Below are 14,735 nucleotides of genomic sequence, written 5' to 3' on the forward strand. Positions count from 1 at the left end.
ACCACTGATCTAAGGTACTACGGAATTGAGTTAGAAAACAAGAAAATTAAGAGGGTGAACTGCTGTTTTCAATTTTTTTATCCATTGAAGATCTTTTTCTTTAAGATGCAAGGAACTCCTGGGCACAGTTTGAGCTGTGCAAGGAACTACAGTCCATAAACTTTACTGCTTGTGAGAGGTGGCCTCCCCATTTTTATGTTAGCAGGAATTTGCCTTAATAAATAACACGTGACATATGGCTAGTGTTTTCCAAAGGAGAAAATACTTCCATATATTCTCTTAATTACTCCTCACAATGTGGTATACTGGCGAGATAGTGACATTCACAAATTGGTTTGAATCTTTAATATTAACCAGTTCATCCTATAAAATACTTTTAAGCTTTCAGTAAGCTCTCAGTCAGTTCAAATATTTCTCAGCAAGTAAAACTTTAGAGATACTTATAAATGTAATAATCTTACAGTATAAGGATATGGACAGGAAATTTGGATCTCTTAATAGAGATGTGACATGGGAGAAAATCATTTAAGTAGCTTTTAAATTAGTATTTATAGATTCATCAGTGATCTGAAGGGACTACTGAATATTTTAAATTATATGGTACTACATTTTTATGGGGAAAATTATATCCTGTAGTGATATTCAAAAGTGTGAGGATGCAGAGGTATCTGGAAAGATCCTAAATGACTAACAAATGTCTATTAGGCCTAATAAAATGCCTTGCTGGCTGTAAGAAAACACTTCACCAGCATACTTATACAGCTGTCCTAACTACAACAGATAAGCTGTTATGCGGCCAAGTCAGAGGCCTTATTTCAGTCTAGACCCCTCACAATGAGTATCCTCAAGGAGACATGGGGCCTGAAATACCTGCGCATCCTTGGCTGGGACCAACTGGGATGTGCCTTTATCTTCTACCAACCACAGCCTCTAACTGAGTTCCTTCCTTAAGGCTATTCACTATCTCAGCCAATCACTAACTCTCCTACCCCCAGTAGAAACCAAGTGCCTACAATTTGGACTGGCCTATCCTCACCTTCCTGGGTAAAGGTTAATCTCTATCACAATATGACCTTCCAAGAGAACAGCCCCAATTAAAAACAACTTAGCGTAGCCTACTGGGTTCCTCCCAAGTAAGGGCAGGGCTGGGTGACATTTGGTTCCTTCTTAGCGCCATCTCCTAACGAGGGTGCTGAGAATCAACAGACTTTAGACCAGTCAACAGAAAGTAGAAAATGGATCCCAGACTAACAAAATTGCCCAAGACAGAATTAAGATGTGCTCTGACTTCAACTTCAGTTTCCCTGAAGCTCTGATACGACGCTCCTACCCTGTCTTTCTAAGCTATACACCAGCTTACCAAGTACATCCATGGGAAGTGGGGATATCTCCACAGGACATATAAATGTGCACCGCGTCGAAAGGAAATATATCTGATCGATTCTTAACTGTATCCCCTCAACGAGGACTAGCCACAGGAATATCCCACAAGGCTAACTGCCTTCTCCACAGCAGAAATCTACTGAATACTGAGATTTGCAAGAAACCATCACAATGAATTCACTAACTTGCTGCTAAAAAGAATCGGACCTTCCATGAATCACCAAAGTCTAAACAGCTTTTTAAAACCTGCTTACATGGAATAATACTCAGCAATAAAAAGAACAACTACTGATACATACATATGCTCGATGGACTTCAAAGGGAATTATGCTAAGTCAAGAACAATCTCACAAGACTGCGTGCCCTATGCTTTATATGTCACTCTTGAAACAAAATTATAGATATGGAGAACAGGTTATCGGTTGCCAAGAGTTAGGGATGTGTCGAAGGAGGAGGTAGAGGGTAGTAGGTGTGGCTGTAAAGGGGTGGCATGAGGGAGCTCGTGGTGATGGAACAGTTCTCTGTCTTGATGGTGTTGATAGTTTACAGGAAGCTACACGTATGATACAATCACAGAGAACACACATACATACACACGAGTGCATGCAAAATGAGTGAAATCTGAAGAAGGTCTGTGCATCGTGCCAATGTCAACTTCCTGGTTTTGTTGTTGTACGACAGTTATACAAGACGACAACACTGGAGGACATGAAGAGTCCATGGGACTCCTGCGTCTATTTCTTTGCAACTCCCTGTGAGTCTCTATTCCAAAATTTTAAACAAAACAAAAACAACCACCTTTCTACAATTTCCCTGGATCCGGAACTCCCCAGATTGTGTGTGCCTTTGATACAGCAGTAGAGATCGTGCTATTACAGTTGAAAACCAGTACAGAAGGGCTGTGGACTTATTTTCACTACAGAAGCATGATCACGAAATGAAAGGAGCCCTATCTATTAAAGCTGCCCATTTTCAACTTCACCCCAGCTCTCTCTCCTGAACGACACACCAACGTAGCGAGCGGCTTACTGGACTCCTCTGCTTATACTGATCACAGGCACCTCAAACTCAACAGGTAAAACACTGAATCATTTTTTCCCACCAGATCTGCTCCTCTATTTCCTAGTATATTGGTGAATCCACCATCATCCACTAACTTCCAAAGCTAGAAACCTGGGAGTCATACCAGTTTTCTTCCTCCTAGACCCAATTAGTCACCAGCTGAACCCTTTAGGATCTTACAAGTCCCTCTGTCCTGTTCACCCCCACGGCAACTGTCCACAATTCAGGGCTTCCTCCCCTCTCACCTGGTTTACTCTAGCTTTTAACTAGTCTAAAAGGTTCCAGTCTTGTACTCGCCCCATCCCCCCCCAATCTTTTCTCCACCGTGCAGATGGAAAGACTACTCTAGAATGAAATCTCATTAGGCCCCTTCTCTTCTTACGTCCTTAATCAAGACAATGAACACATTCATCACTCTCAAGAGTCTCCCTGAGTCCCTCCGTGCCCTCCCCTGGAGCCCACCCCTTCCACACACAACCACTGATCTTTCTGTCACAAAAATCAGTCTGCATTTTCCAAAACTTCACATAAACGGAACCATAGTCTATGGACTCTTTATTGCCTGATTTCTTTCACTCAGTATAATTATTGAGATTCATTCCTGTTGTTGCAGGTACTGACTGTTCATTTGTACCTAATGCTAAGTTATGTATTATCCCATTATATGGACATCTCACAACTTAGAACAAGAAACACTGAGGAAGGACAAGCACTCAGAGTAGCTCTGGGGAAAGGAGATAAGTGGGTCAAGGCATATTTTGGAAGAAGTCCATTTAAGAACACTCAAATATGATTCTAAACTTGGCTCAAGTAAAGAAATGTCCTAGGCAGGTTTTTAGATAAAAGAGTAAAGTCGAGTCAAAGAAGAAAACTGGCTGAGTGTTTCCTACCTTAGTGACTGCCTTGGGGTTAGTAAAAAAGGAGGCCATGCGATCATCATCAAGTTCAATTGGGTGAATAGCTTAGCTCTGCTAAACATTCCTCACAAAGACATAAAACCCTCTTACAGAAGCCAAATTAAACAAGTACACAGAGATCCTCTAAGACAGGGGTCGGCAAATTTTTCCTGCAAAAGGGCCAGAGAGTAAACATTTTAGGCTTTTTGGGACATAGACTCTGTGTCACAACTACTCAATTCTGTCTGCTTTTGCAGCCCCCAAAGAGCTACAGACAATATTGTAAATGAATGGCTGTAGATGTGTTCCAATAAAACTAGATTTACAAAAACAGGTAGCTGGATTTGGTCCTGAGCCATAGTTTGCCAAAATGTTACAGTATGGAAATATGTCAAGAATGATACAGAAACTTGAGAGACCACATGGTATACTGGAAAGTTCCCTTCACTTGATCAGAAACACTGGGTGAGGGCTGACTCTGCCACTGGTGGATTACTTAACCTGGGATCCTGTTTCCTCGTCTGTGAAATGGGGATAGTCTCTTCAACCTACGGCACACACTCACTATGAAGACAGGTCACAGTGTAGGTAAAAGTACTTTGTAAATTATAAACATGTTTAAACTGTGTATCTCAATTCAGATATAAGGTATCACTTAATGTAAATTGTTCCCAAAATCTTAAGCACTTTCCCACCTCTCTCTCCCCCCACCCCGATTACATGAAACTCTTATGCACAGATGACAACATTCATCAAAGCTTTAGCAAACCCTATCTTTTCTCTTCCAAGAGAGCTGCATCAAAGAAGACCACTTCATGCAAACAGACACTGAAACTAGGGCATCCATCCCTATTGCTGTTGTTGTAAAACAATATCCTTACTTTGCCCACTCAGGATGATTTGCTAGAGTTTCATTAATCAAACTGCTTGTGACTTCGATCATATGTACACTCTCTTGATGTACCTGTATTACAGATAAGGAGAGAAAAGAATCTCAATAAAAAATAAATCCAATTTAACATTTATTTTTCTACACTATTATTGGAACAATACTTTTAGAGTCAAATAATTATACATCTTAGTTGCAATTAATTCAGAAACCTGCACTGAACAGTTGTATACATAATAACCTATGACATACACTATAGGAAATTAAAAGTTATTGTTTTACTGTATTAGCTCGTTGCCTTCAAGAAGCTCAACAATTTACTTAAGGAAAAAAATATGTAAACAGATACATAAAAATAAACACAATATAAATATACTTAGCTTACACATGTGTATATTGTGTGTGTGTGTGTGTGTGTGTGTGTGTAATGCATATAGGTAAGCAATATCAACACTACATGAGCTTACAGAATTATAATGCAACATGAAGTACACAGGCAAATAAGCAACCAACCAATGTTTCTGGGTAAAAAAAGCTAATAAAAACTGCTCCACGTTTACCTTGCCCAATAACCAACAAAACAGGGAGATTGCCAGTGTCAGGAAACATGCTCTATATGATTTTACTTCATTTAAGTTTTTTTAGCATATTGAGCAAATGGTTTATCTTGGTGACTATTCCACGTTTACTTGAAAAGTACATGATTCTGCTGCTGTCAATTAGGTCAAATTGATTGACAGTGTTTTTCAAGGCTTTTAATATCCTTACTAATTTTCTATCTACTTATTCTCCCAATTATTGCAAGAGGAATATTAATCAATCCCTAACTATAATCATTAATTTTTTTAATTCTGAATATTTTATTTCATGTGTTTTAGACCTCTATTGTTAGAATATACACATTCAAACCTATTGTATCTTACTGCAATATTAACTTTTATCATTATGAAAAGTCATTTGTCTCTAGTAATAGTTCCTATTTTAACTATATTGCCTGCTATCAATAGAATCACTCCATATCTCTTACGTTTAGTTTGCATAGCATATCTTTTTTTATTCTTTTACCATCAAATCTTTTAATGTCATTGAATTTAAAGTGTATGTCTTATCGATACCATTTAGCTGGAACCTTTTTTATACCCAGTCTGAAATCCTCTGCCTTTTGATTGTTTAGTTGCCTCACATTTAATATAAGCATTGTTACAACTGCATTTAGGTCTGTCATTTGGCTATTTGCTTTCTATCTGTCTCATCTCTATTGTTCCTCTTTTACTGCCTTCTTTTGTGTTAAACAATTATTTCTTAGTATACCATTTTAGTACCCCTAAAATTTGTGTTATTTAGTGGTTGCTATTTATCTTAAACTTGGCACACATTTAATTTATCACAATCAACTTCAAGTTAATATTGACTTACTTCCAGTAAAATATTTATAGGAACTTCATCCCAGTGTAGTTCCATTTCCATTTTTACTTTGTGTTATAGTGTGTGTGTGTGTGTGTGTGTGTGTTGTGTGTGTGTGTGTGTGTGTGTATATATATACATATACATAATATACGTAGGTGAACCATATATATATAAACTCTATTATAAACTCTATAAAATATATTATAAACTCTACAATACAATGTTATAATTTTTCTTTAAATAGTCATGTTATTTAAAAAAATTAAAGAGGGAGAAATATAACTTTTATGTATAGCCACATATTTACCAAATGCACTTCATTTCTCACTTTGGACACAAGTTATTTTTCTGTGGTCATTTCTCTTCAGTCTGAAGGAACTCCTTTAGCAGTCCTTACAGTACATGTCTGCTATTAACAAATTCTCTCAGTTTTTGCTTATCTAGTGATGTTCTTATTCTGTCTTTACTTTTAAAGAATAGTTTCACTGAATATAAATTTTTTGCTTGACCAATTTTTCCCCCCAAGACTTTGAATATGTCATTCCAATGTCTTCAGGTATTATTATGAGAATTAAGTTATAGTTTTATTGTTCCCTGTGTGTGTTGTGTAATTTTCCTCTTGCTTCCTTCAAGATCTTCTCTTTATCTTTGGCTTTCAGCAGTTTTGCTATGATATGTTTGGGGTGGTTTTGTGTTTGTGTACATTCTACTCAGGGTTTGTTGAGCTCCTTGGATCTACGAATGTTTTTCATCAAATTTCGGAAGTTTTTGATTGTTATTTCTTCAAAAACCTTTCTCCAAATACCTTTCTCTTTTCACCTTCTGAGGAGCCAATTACATGACTATTAGAATTTCTGATATTGTATCACAGATATCTGAGATTCTGCTCATTCAATACTTCAAAAATTTGTTCTTCAGATTGGATATTTTCTATTGATCTTTTTTCAAGTCACTAATTTTTTTTTTCCCCTGAATCTCAAATCTGCTGTTGAAACTAGTGAATTTTTCATTTGTTATTGTTCTTTTCAGCCCTAGGATTTTTATTTGGTTCTGTTTTTAGTCTGCATTTCTCTGTTAGGGGTCTGCATTTATTTACTCATTATTAGCATACTTATAATAGCTGTTTGAAGACTTTGCTAAATCGAATATCTGGGCCACTTAAGTATCCACTTCTTTGACTGCCCCTCCCCCAATGAGTCACACTCTTGTTTCTTTGTATGTCTAATCATTTTTGGTTAAAAAATAGGCACTAAAAAATAAATTGCAGCAGCTCTGAATTCTGTTTTATTCTTCTGAGAGCTATTTTTATTTTGTTTCAGAAGCAATTAACTTATCTACTCAAACTAAAAAAATAAATAAATAAAATCTGTCTTCCCTGCCACTAATGTCTCTGCTCAATGCTTTTTATTCACTTATTTATGTTTAAAGCCTGGCTCCCGAAATATTTTTCCCTGAACCTGCACAGCTTAGCAGTCAGCAAAAGATTTTGGCAGAAGTTATGCTCAGACACTTTACATAAGAAAGCTTCCTCCTCTGCAATCTGAGATGTCTGAGAGTTGAGAAATGCAAACAAAGACACAATTTGCAAATCTCTCCAGGCTTTCAAGATTCACAGGGCTCTTTGGGGTCTCCCATACACATGGGCAGTTTAGCAACTAAGGTGTGTAGTTTATTAATTTCAGCCCTGCTATGGCTGTCTTGCTTCCAGAATCTCCCCCATTAGTTTACAGCTGCTCTGTTGGCACCCCCAAACCAAGTCCACCACCTCACACAGAAAAGCTACAAGTTTTTGTGCCCAAGGGAAACAACATGAGAATTAACTACAAGCAAGAAAGCTACAAACTATCTATTTTACCAGATGCAGTAGCAGTTTTTCATGAGCCAATACTCCTCAAGTTGTTGCCTAACTGGTCATTTTCCAATGCCCTGATATGGTGTTTTTAAAAATTTTTACACCATTTTATTCTTGCTTTCTTTGGAGAACAATTACCTGACATCCTCACCCTGCTATTACCCTAAGATGGAGCCAAAAGGATTGTGTGACAAACTAGAAATGGATACAAAATAAAGAAAATAGCCAAGGGTGACACTGAGGTTTTTCACCTGAGCAAGTAGAATGGAGGTATTTACTGAAATGGGATGACTATGAGAAGAACAGGCAAGTGAGGGAAGGTCTGGAATTCAGTTTTGACATATTACATTTGAGATGTCTACTAGATAGTCACGTGGACACCGTCACCATGTTTTAGAGAATGATCCCTTTTTCGGCTGGGAGAATAAACTAGTAACCAGTCAGTTTCCTTCAAAAGCTCAGTTTGCCTGAGTCCTAGACGACAAAGAGGTGGTTCAATAATACTAATATCAAAGTTCAGGGAAGCAAAACCTCACTGAACAGATTGAACAAAGAAAAAGGACTTGAAAGATTAACATAATTCAGATGGGCAGTCTTATTTAAGACCGGGTCTTATATTAATTTTTGCTCCAAAAGACGCATTAGAGCTGATAGTCCATCTAGGTCTTATTTTCGGAGAAAAAGGGTAGCAAGAAACAACCCCATCCTTTAGCAAATTGTCCCATGTTAGATTATCTATCAGTAACAGTTACTACTATACCTCTAGAACAGTATATGAAAATTTTCATATTCATGATTTCATGTAAGCTTCATGATTCCTTGAATACAACATATCAAAATCTGGGATGTGGCGTTCAGTGAAGTTCAGATAAGCTAAAGATTAAAATACACCATAGAAATCAGGGGGAAAAATCAGTAAGAGACCTCACTGGAGAGAGAAAACTTTTCTGCATTTTGGAGCATGATTTTCTTTGAAAGACGGGTGTTATGGATTGAATGTTTGTACCCCGGACCCCAAATGCGTATGTTGAAATCCTAATCTCCAATGTGACGGTTAAGAGCGGGGGTCTCTGGGAGGTAATCAGGTCATGGGGGGGGGAGCCTTCAAAAACGGGATTAGTGCCCTTATAAGAAGAGCACAGGAGACAGATGATCTTTCTCTGTGCCATATGACGATATAAGGAGAAGGCAGCCCTCTGTAAACCAGAAAGAGGGCCCTCACCAGGAAACATATATTCTGGCATCTGATCTGGGGCATCCAGCCTCCAAAACTGCGAGAAATATTTGTTGTTTAAGCCACCTAGCCTGTGGTGTTCTGTTATAGCAGTATGAACTAAGAAGGAAAAGAAATGTAACCTGGAAGGACCTGAAGAGCAAGAAATAAAGATCCTATGGTATGTCACCAGAAAGACCAGTGAGACCAGAAGGGAAGGAGCTAGTCAAAAAATTCTGATCTAATAAACAGGGCACGAACCAGGGTAGGAGTCATGAGACCAGAGCGTAGTTTTCCTACTGACAGAAGCCACCTGTTCCTCCGTATCTCAATGTTTTCACCTACATTTACCTCTAAGATTTTGATGATAATAAAATAAAAATGCATGTAAAAACTATACTGGGCAAATTCATGGCAAAACTAGTAAAACAAAAATTATAAATAATTTAGCTGTTATACATATTCATAAGCAAAGAAACATTTTCTATGCTGCTCCTGCTAGCCTCTTTTCCATCCTACAATTCTAACAATTAAGAGTTTATTAATGGTAAGTATGTGTACTCTACCTTTGCAGTCAGGAGTAGGGCTAAAAGAAGGGTTCCTATCACTAACAGAAAAATGATGAAAATGCTTATTATTTTGTCTAACATCTTCTCCAGCCAGATGATCATCTGCACAGAAATGAAAAAGAGAATTACTTATCTATAAAGTACACAACTTAATGAAAACACATGCATTCAAACATCATGAAGACAAAATAGGACATTCAGAATCGCAAAGCAAACTATGGAATAATGACTAAAGCGGTTAAAGCTGTAAGCAACTTTAGAAAATTAACAGTATTAATTACGGTCATTGTTATGGAAGATTTATTGTTATATCTAAGGCAGTCAATTTGAACATAACCTATATCTACGTTTGAATACTCTAGCATATTTACATTACAAATTATAATTTATAATCTGGTAAATATTCTAAACAAAATAATGACAATCCATTAGCTGACCTCAAATCTTATGAAATTTTACTATCAGCAAATATAGATGACTTTAGAAAAACTATGCCTTTTATAAAAAAAGCATGTCCTAAATTATACACAGATAAAACAGGAGCAAATTAAAATAGGAATTACATTCAATATATCTTCCTCTTTAATGTCGTTAGGGTTACAAAAACAATAATAATAAAAATCTAATGTTAACGCAATGATAAATACCGATTTCAGAATAATAGTTTGGATGGGAAAAGGATCAGGAAGGATACAACACAGGCTTCAGTTTTATAGTAACGTTTTTATCAAGCTGCAGGAGAGGCCCATGGGTGTTCTGTCTTTCATTTTATATTTGTAATAATTCGTAATAAAATACTTTTTAAAATCTGATATATTACTTGAAATTTCTATTCTCAAAACATACACTTTATGACAAATGATAAGTGACTGCAAATAAATAATCATTAATGTAGTGGTTACTCTTTAATCAATAATTAAAATTATGCTCTCTCTAAATGCTATGTGACATTCTATTTTGAATATAACTTCTCTCATTTTCCACAATCACAAGTAATCCTATATATAACTATTTTTTTATTTTCAGAATATATCATTGTTACAGATTTGCAGAGTTCCTGCCATGTAAAGCTATTTAACATTTCAAAAATACAATCAATTGGACTGATGATCACGGAAATACGCCACCCTCCGCACCCCCAAATGAGCTACAGCATTGCTGAGTAAATTATTCTTAACTTACATCTGAATTATATTCTTCAAACAATGAGTTAAACATCCAAAATGGTAGTTAAAAAAAACAACAACATGAATTCTAAAACATTTATTTTCCACTCAAGGCTTATAAGCTTACACACCCCTTACCTTTCATAAAGGATACCGTCACTAAGAGATCAATGCTATAGTAAACTCAAAGATAAAAAGTTTACCTTTTAGCTTAACAATTACAACCTCAAAAAGAAGAGTTAATTTTCAGTGCATGCTACCAAAGCATTGAAGACAATGCAGAGATTAAAAAAAAAAAGTAGTAACAGGTTTCTAAGCTTTGGAAGGTCAGATGTCGTATTTTAAATGTAACTTCTAAAATCAATGAAACAAAAGTTTCACAATCAGAAATCAACTCTACACCTAGTTCTTGAGACAGGGTAGCGAGGAAAGAGATAGTGTTATTACCCCTTTTTGTATCTCCAAAACCTAACCATGCATGGCAATGGTAAAAACTCAGTTACTATATATATCTGAATAGGTAGGCATAAATAATTTCAGAATTAAGACCAGATCTGTATTCACAAGTTACAATTTCTGAAAATAACTTGGGAGCTTCAATTTTTTTTTTTAAGAGAAGTCATAACCTAAAATGTATTTTTTAACATAAACAATGTTCTATTAGAAAGAATGAATATCTAAATATATATCTGGGTATTTTTAACATAGAAAACATGGAATATTCACAAACACATTATGTATATCAACATTACAAAATCAAACTTTATGTTTTTAAACCAGGGTACAATTTTTCTATCACAAACTGTATAACTAAGGGTTGGGAAAAAAATCCACGCTAGCAGTCACCTAACTAAAAATTTATATTCAAGGGGTAACAATGAGGGTTGGATGTTTCATTCAAAATTAAAACAAAATCTTTTAAGATGCGCAATACATAAGCTAAAAAAGTTGGGGGGGGGGTTCTATCATGGCTGGCTAAGATGAAAAAAAAAGTACAAAAAGAGAGAGAGAAAGTGAGGAGAGTGGGAAAGAGAGACAGGGAAAGACTTATTAAAGAATAAAGGAAGATAGAAAAAATCAGGAGAAGAGGAGAAAAAAATGTGGGAAGAGTTGGTGCATAGAACTAAGGAGCAAAAGAGGAGTAAAGACAAAACTAGATAGAAACTTATGGAGGAAAAGAACTCCCTGAAAGAGTAAATGGAATAAGACTCACAAGAAAACAAACTCACAGACACAGAAACACAGAGGAAGCCACGGAGAAGGGAAAGGAGATGGAGGAGAGAATCCTGACGAAATGCCAATGTCCCATGAGGCTGATCCTGTTCTGTGCTTGGGCTTTGGGCAAAGGAAACCACACCTGTCATCATCACCCTGCACACGGGAACTGCACAGTCCTTAGAAATTTCCCCAGTCTTCCATGCTGTGAGACACTAGTTTAGTTTTTAAAATTTATTTTCTAAAAGGGGAAGGACAGAAATTTTTAAATGACATTTGAAATTTGATGTCTCAAGTGTGAAAATTAATCTGGGCCTGTAGGTTTTTATTTTGCTTTGTGTTTTTAAACTAAATTCTAGTTTAATCTTAGCACATCTAATCAATATTAATAAAATAATTAAACCTTGAGAAATAGGGTGCATTTCAATTAACCGTAAGACGTGTTCTCTCTCACCCTCACTTCTCCTGGTTCCCGAATTCACTCCACTTGAACTTGGAATACCTAATACCCAGTGCTGCAATTTTCTAACCTTGGGTATAATGTAATAAAATAGTCTTCAACTTATTTATGTGCTTTCCTGGAGCACATACTCTCAAAACGTCAAGCAGTTACTCCAACCTTACACCAATGCTTTCTATGCTACATGGAATCAAGAAAAAGAAAAAAGTTACGTGATCTCTTAGGAATCTTTTAAAACTCATTGGTCAACTGTGAAATAGGTTCATAAGTTAGGTAATCTAACTCATTTAAGTCTTAAATCAAATCAAACCTAATGACTTCCCTTCTCTCATCTCGAGGACAATTTCATTTACACACACACACACACACACACACACACACACAGAAAAAATATAAAACCACCTAATTTGATCAAAGTAAGAGAATGTAACTATGTTTGCAACACTACTATCTGCCAAGGATTGAACTCATTTACTTATATTAGTTTTGTAGGAAATATAGGTATTTAACAGGTATTTACAACCATACTTGTGGGGGGTGGTGGAGTGTGTGTGTGTGTGAGAGAGACAGAATGTATGGTGGTGGTGTGTGTATGTATTTATTTATTTTACACAATGTATTTTCAATCCAAAATTTAAAACTTTAGGCCATGTCAAAAGTCTCGTGTTTCCTGTTTCAACAAAATGAAATTCTAATCTCTACACTCAAAAGTGTCATTTTGATCTATTTCTAAGTACCACATTTTTCTTAAAGCCTACAATATTTCCACTGAAAACTTTTAGTCTTATTGTGTGTAAACACATACATGTAAATGATGTCATCTCTTGCTATCTGTCCTATGGATTTAATGAATTCCAGTACTAAATCCAGACTGTATGTCAGAGGTACAGCACTCCTAATATATCTGGATTAGCCTTTACTGAAGTTATTGAATTTATAAAAATGTACCTAGATAATTTCAAGTCAATCATGTGAATCATTTACCATACACACAACCTCAAATCTTGGGAATTACATGAAATTAGATGCCACAAGCAATGACTACAATCTTTTTTACCGTGTTTCCCCGAAAATATGACCTAGCCAGACCATCAGCTCTAATGCGTCTTTTGGAGCAAAAAATCAATATAAGACCTGGTCTTATTTTAATATAAGACCCGGTATAACATAATGTAATGTAATGTAATATAATATAATACTGGGCCTTGTATAATATAATACCGGGTCTTATGTAATAATAATTTTAATTTTTGCTCCTAAAGATGCATTAGAGCTGACGGTCTGGCTAGGTCTTATTTTCAGGGAAACATGGTAAGTTAAAAATAAAATTCTTAAATATTAGTTATAAGAAAGGACAATATATAAAATTACCAGTCTAGGGGATCACACAAATATTTCACAGATTTGTCGTTTCAAAAAATGCCAGTGTGATATATATAGAAAAATTAGCAATAAAGAATTCACCTTCCTTTTCAGTAACGATTGCCTATGTGTTCTCATACATCCAAGGAGACTACAGCATCAGGCTGAGCCACTACAGAGCTAAAAAGGAATGGAAATCACAGCGAACAAAAGGACTACGAGACAGAACTTTGTGCACACACTTGAGCAAGGAGATAGTATCCAAATCCTAAGTAAAATCCTAAGCTTTGGGTTTTTAGCAAGTTATACTGTGACAGCATTAATGCTTCCTGACCTTCCATAGCTTATAATTAGAGCTTTAATCACACAAACTTAGCTTGACATATGGACAGAAGCAGTGAGAACAGAAACAGTGAAGAAATTACAGAAGTGAATAGAAAAAACCAACATCCATGTGTTCATTTACCTTCTTATTTAGCCAGTGCCAGAGCTTGAGGATGGAGGTAAGGTGAGAAAGAGAAGATAAGAACAGTGGAACATCATTAGGGAATGCAATAATAATAGTATGAAAAGAAAAGAAAGTCACTGAGAGCATGAGGAGATTATCTCAGAGAAAAGAAAAACTAGAAAAAAAACTGTAATGCATTAACAACGTTTTTAAATTGAATGTATTATTCCTTTAAAATACACAATGATTACAGTGATGATGACCATATCTTTGCTGGCAATTCAACAACTAAAAATACATGAAATAACCTGAAAGCGGGAAAGCTTACCTAGCCACACCAAATTCCAAAGACCAGAGTCATGATTAGGATCCTTTCACTCTTCATGCACCAAAAAGATTTTTAGTCCCTGTATAAACTAATTCAAGTTCATATACTGCATTTTCACTGAACTTCGTCGTTGCAGCTTTATGGTATTAGTTATTTTACATTTTTTAAAGAGGAAAATATTTCAGGACTCATTTGGAACAGAGGATACCTGGCCAAAAAGCAAGCATATCTAAGATTCTGTGAATATTTTGTGTATCTCCTTCCATCCCAATTTTTTTAGGTACACATTTTCCTACAGTGTAGAACATCTTGCTTTTTCCACATAAATGTTACCTCATCTAAACCTCACAATACTTAGCACTATAATAACTAATGCCAGTTAGTGGACACAATCTAAAGACCAACTGGTAAACAGGATTTAAGGCATCATGCATGATATAAAAAGTATAAACGCTAAAAAGCATAATTTCATCAGAGTGACTAAA

The 14,735-nt window shown here is 35.9% G+C and overlaps 1 protein-coding gene across 2 annotated transcripts in view; it reads right to left on the bottom strand.

Moving 5' to 3' along the window:
• The window catches only part of TMEM245 (transmembrane protein 245), a 90,761-nt gene that overhangs the window by 47,508 nt on the left and 28,518 nt on the right, over window positions 1–14,735 (bottom strand). Inside the window, exons 7-9 of one of the 2 annotated variants that reach the window (XM_033123116.1) lie at window positions 13,941–13,964; window positions 9,269–9,373; window positions 4,223–4,305 (exon numbers count right to left, since the gene is read on the bottom strand). In XM_033123116.1, the coding sequence (XP_032979007.1) occupies window positions 4,223–4,305; window positions 9,269–9,373; window positions 13,941–13,964 (212 nt within the window). The remainder of the gene's footprint in view (window positions 1–4,222; window positions 4,306–9,268; window positions 9,374–13,940; window positions 13,965–14,735) is intronic. The other variant, XM_033123117.1, reaches the window with a different exon arrangement.

Source organism: Rhinolophus ferrumequinum, chromosome 12, assembly GCF_004115265.2.
Source record: "Rhinolophus ferrumequinum isolate MPI-CBG mRhiFer1 chromosome 12, mRhiFer1_v1.p, whole genome shotgun sequence".
In the NCBI taxonomy this organism is placed as follows: Eukaryota; Metazoa; Chordata; class Mammalia; order Chiroptera; family Rhinolophidae; genus Rhinolophus; species Rhinolophus ferrumequinum.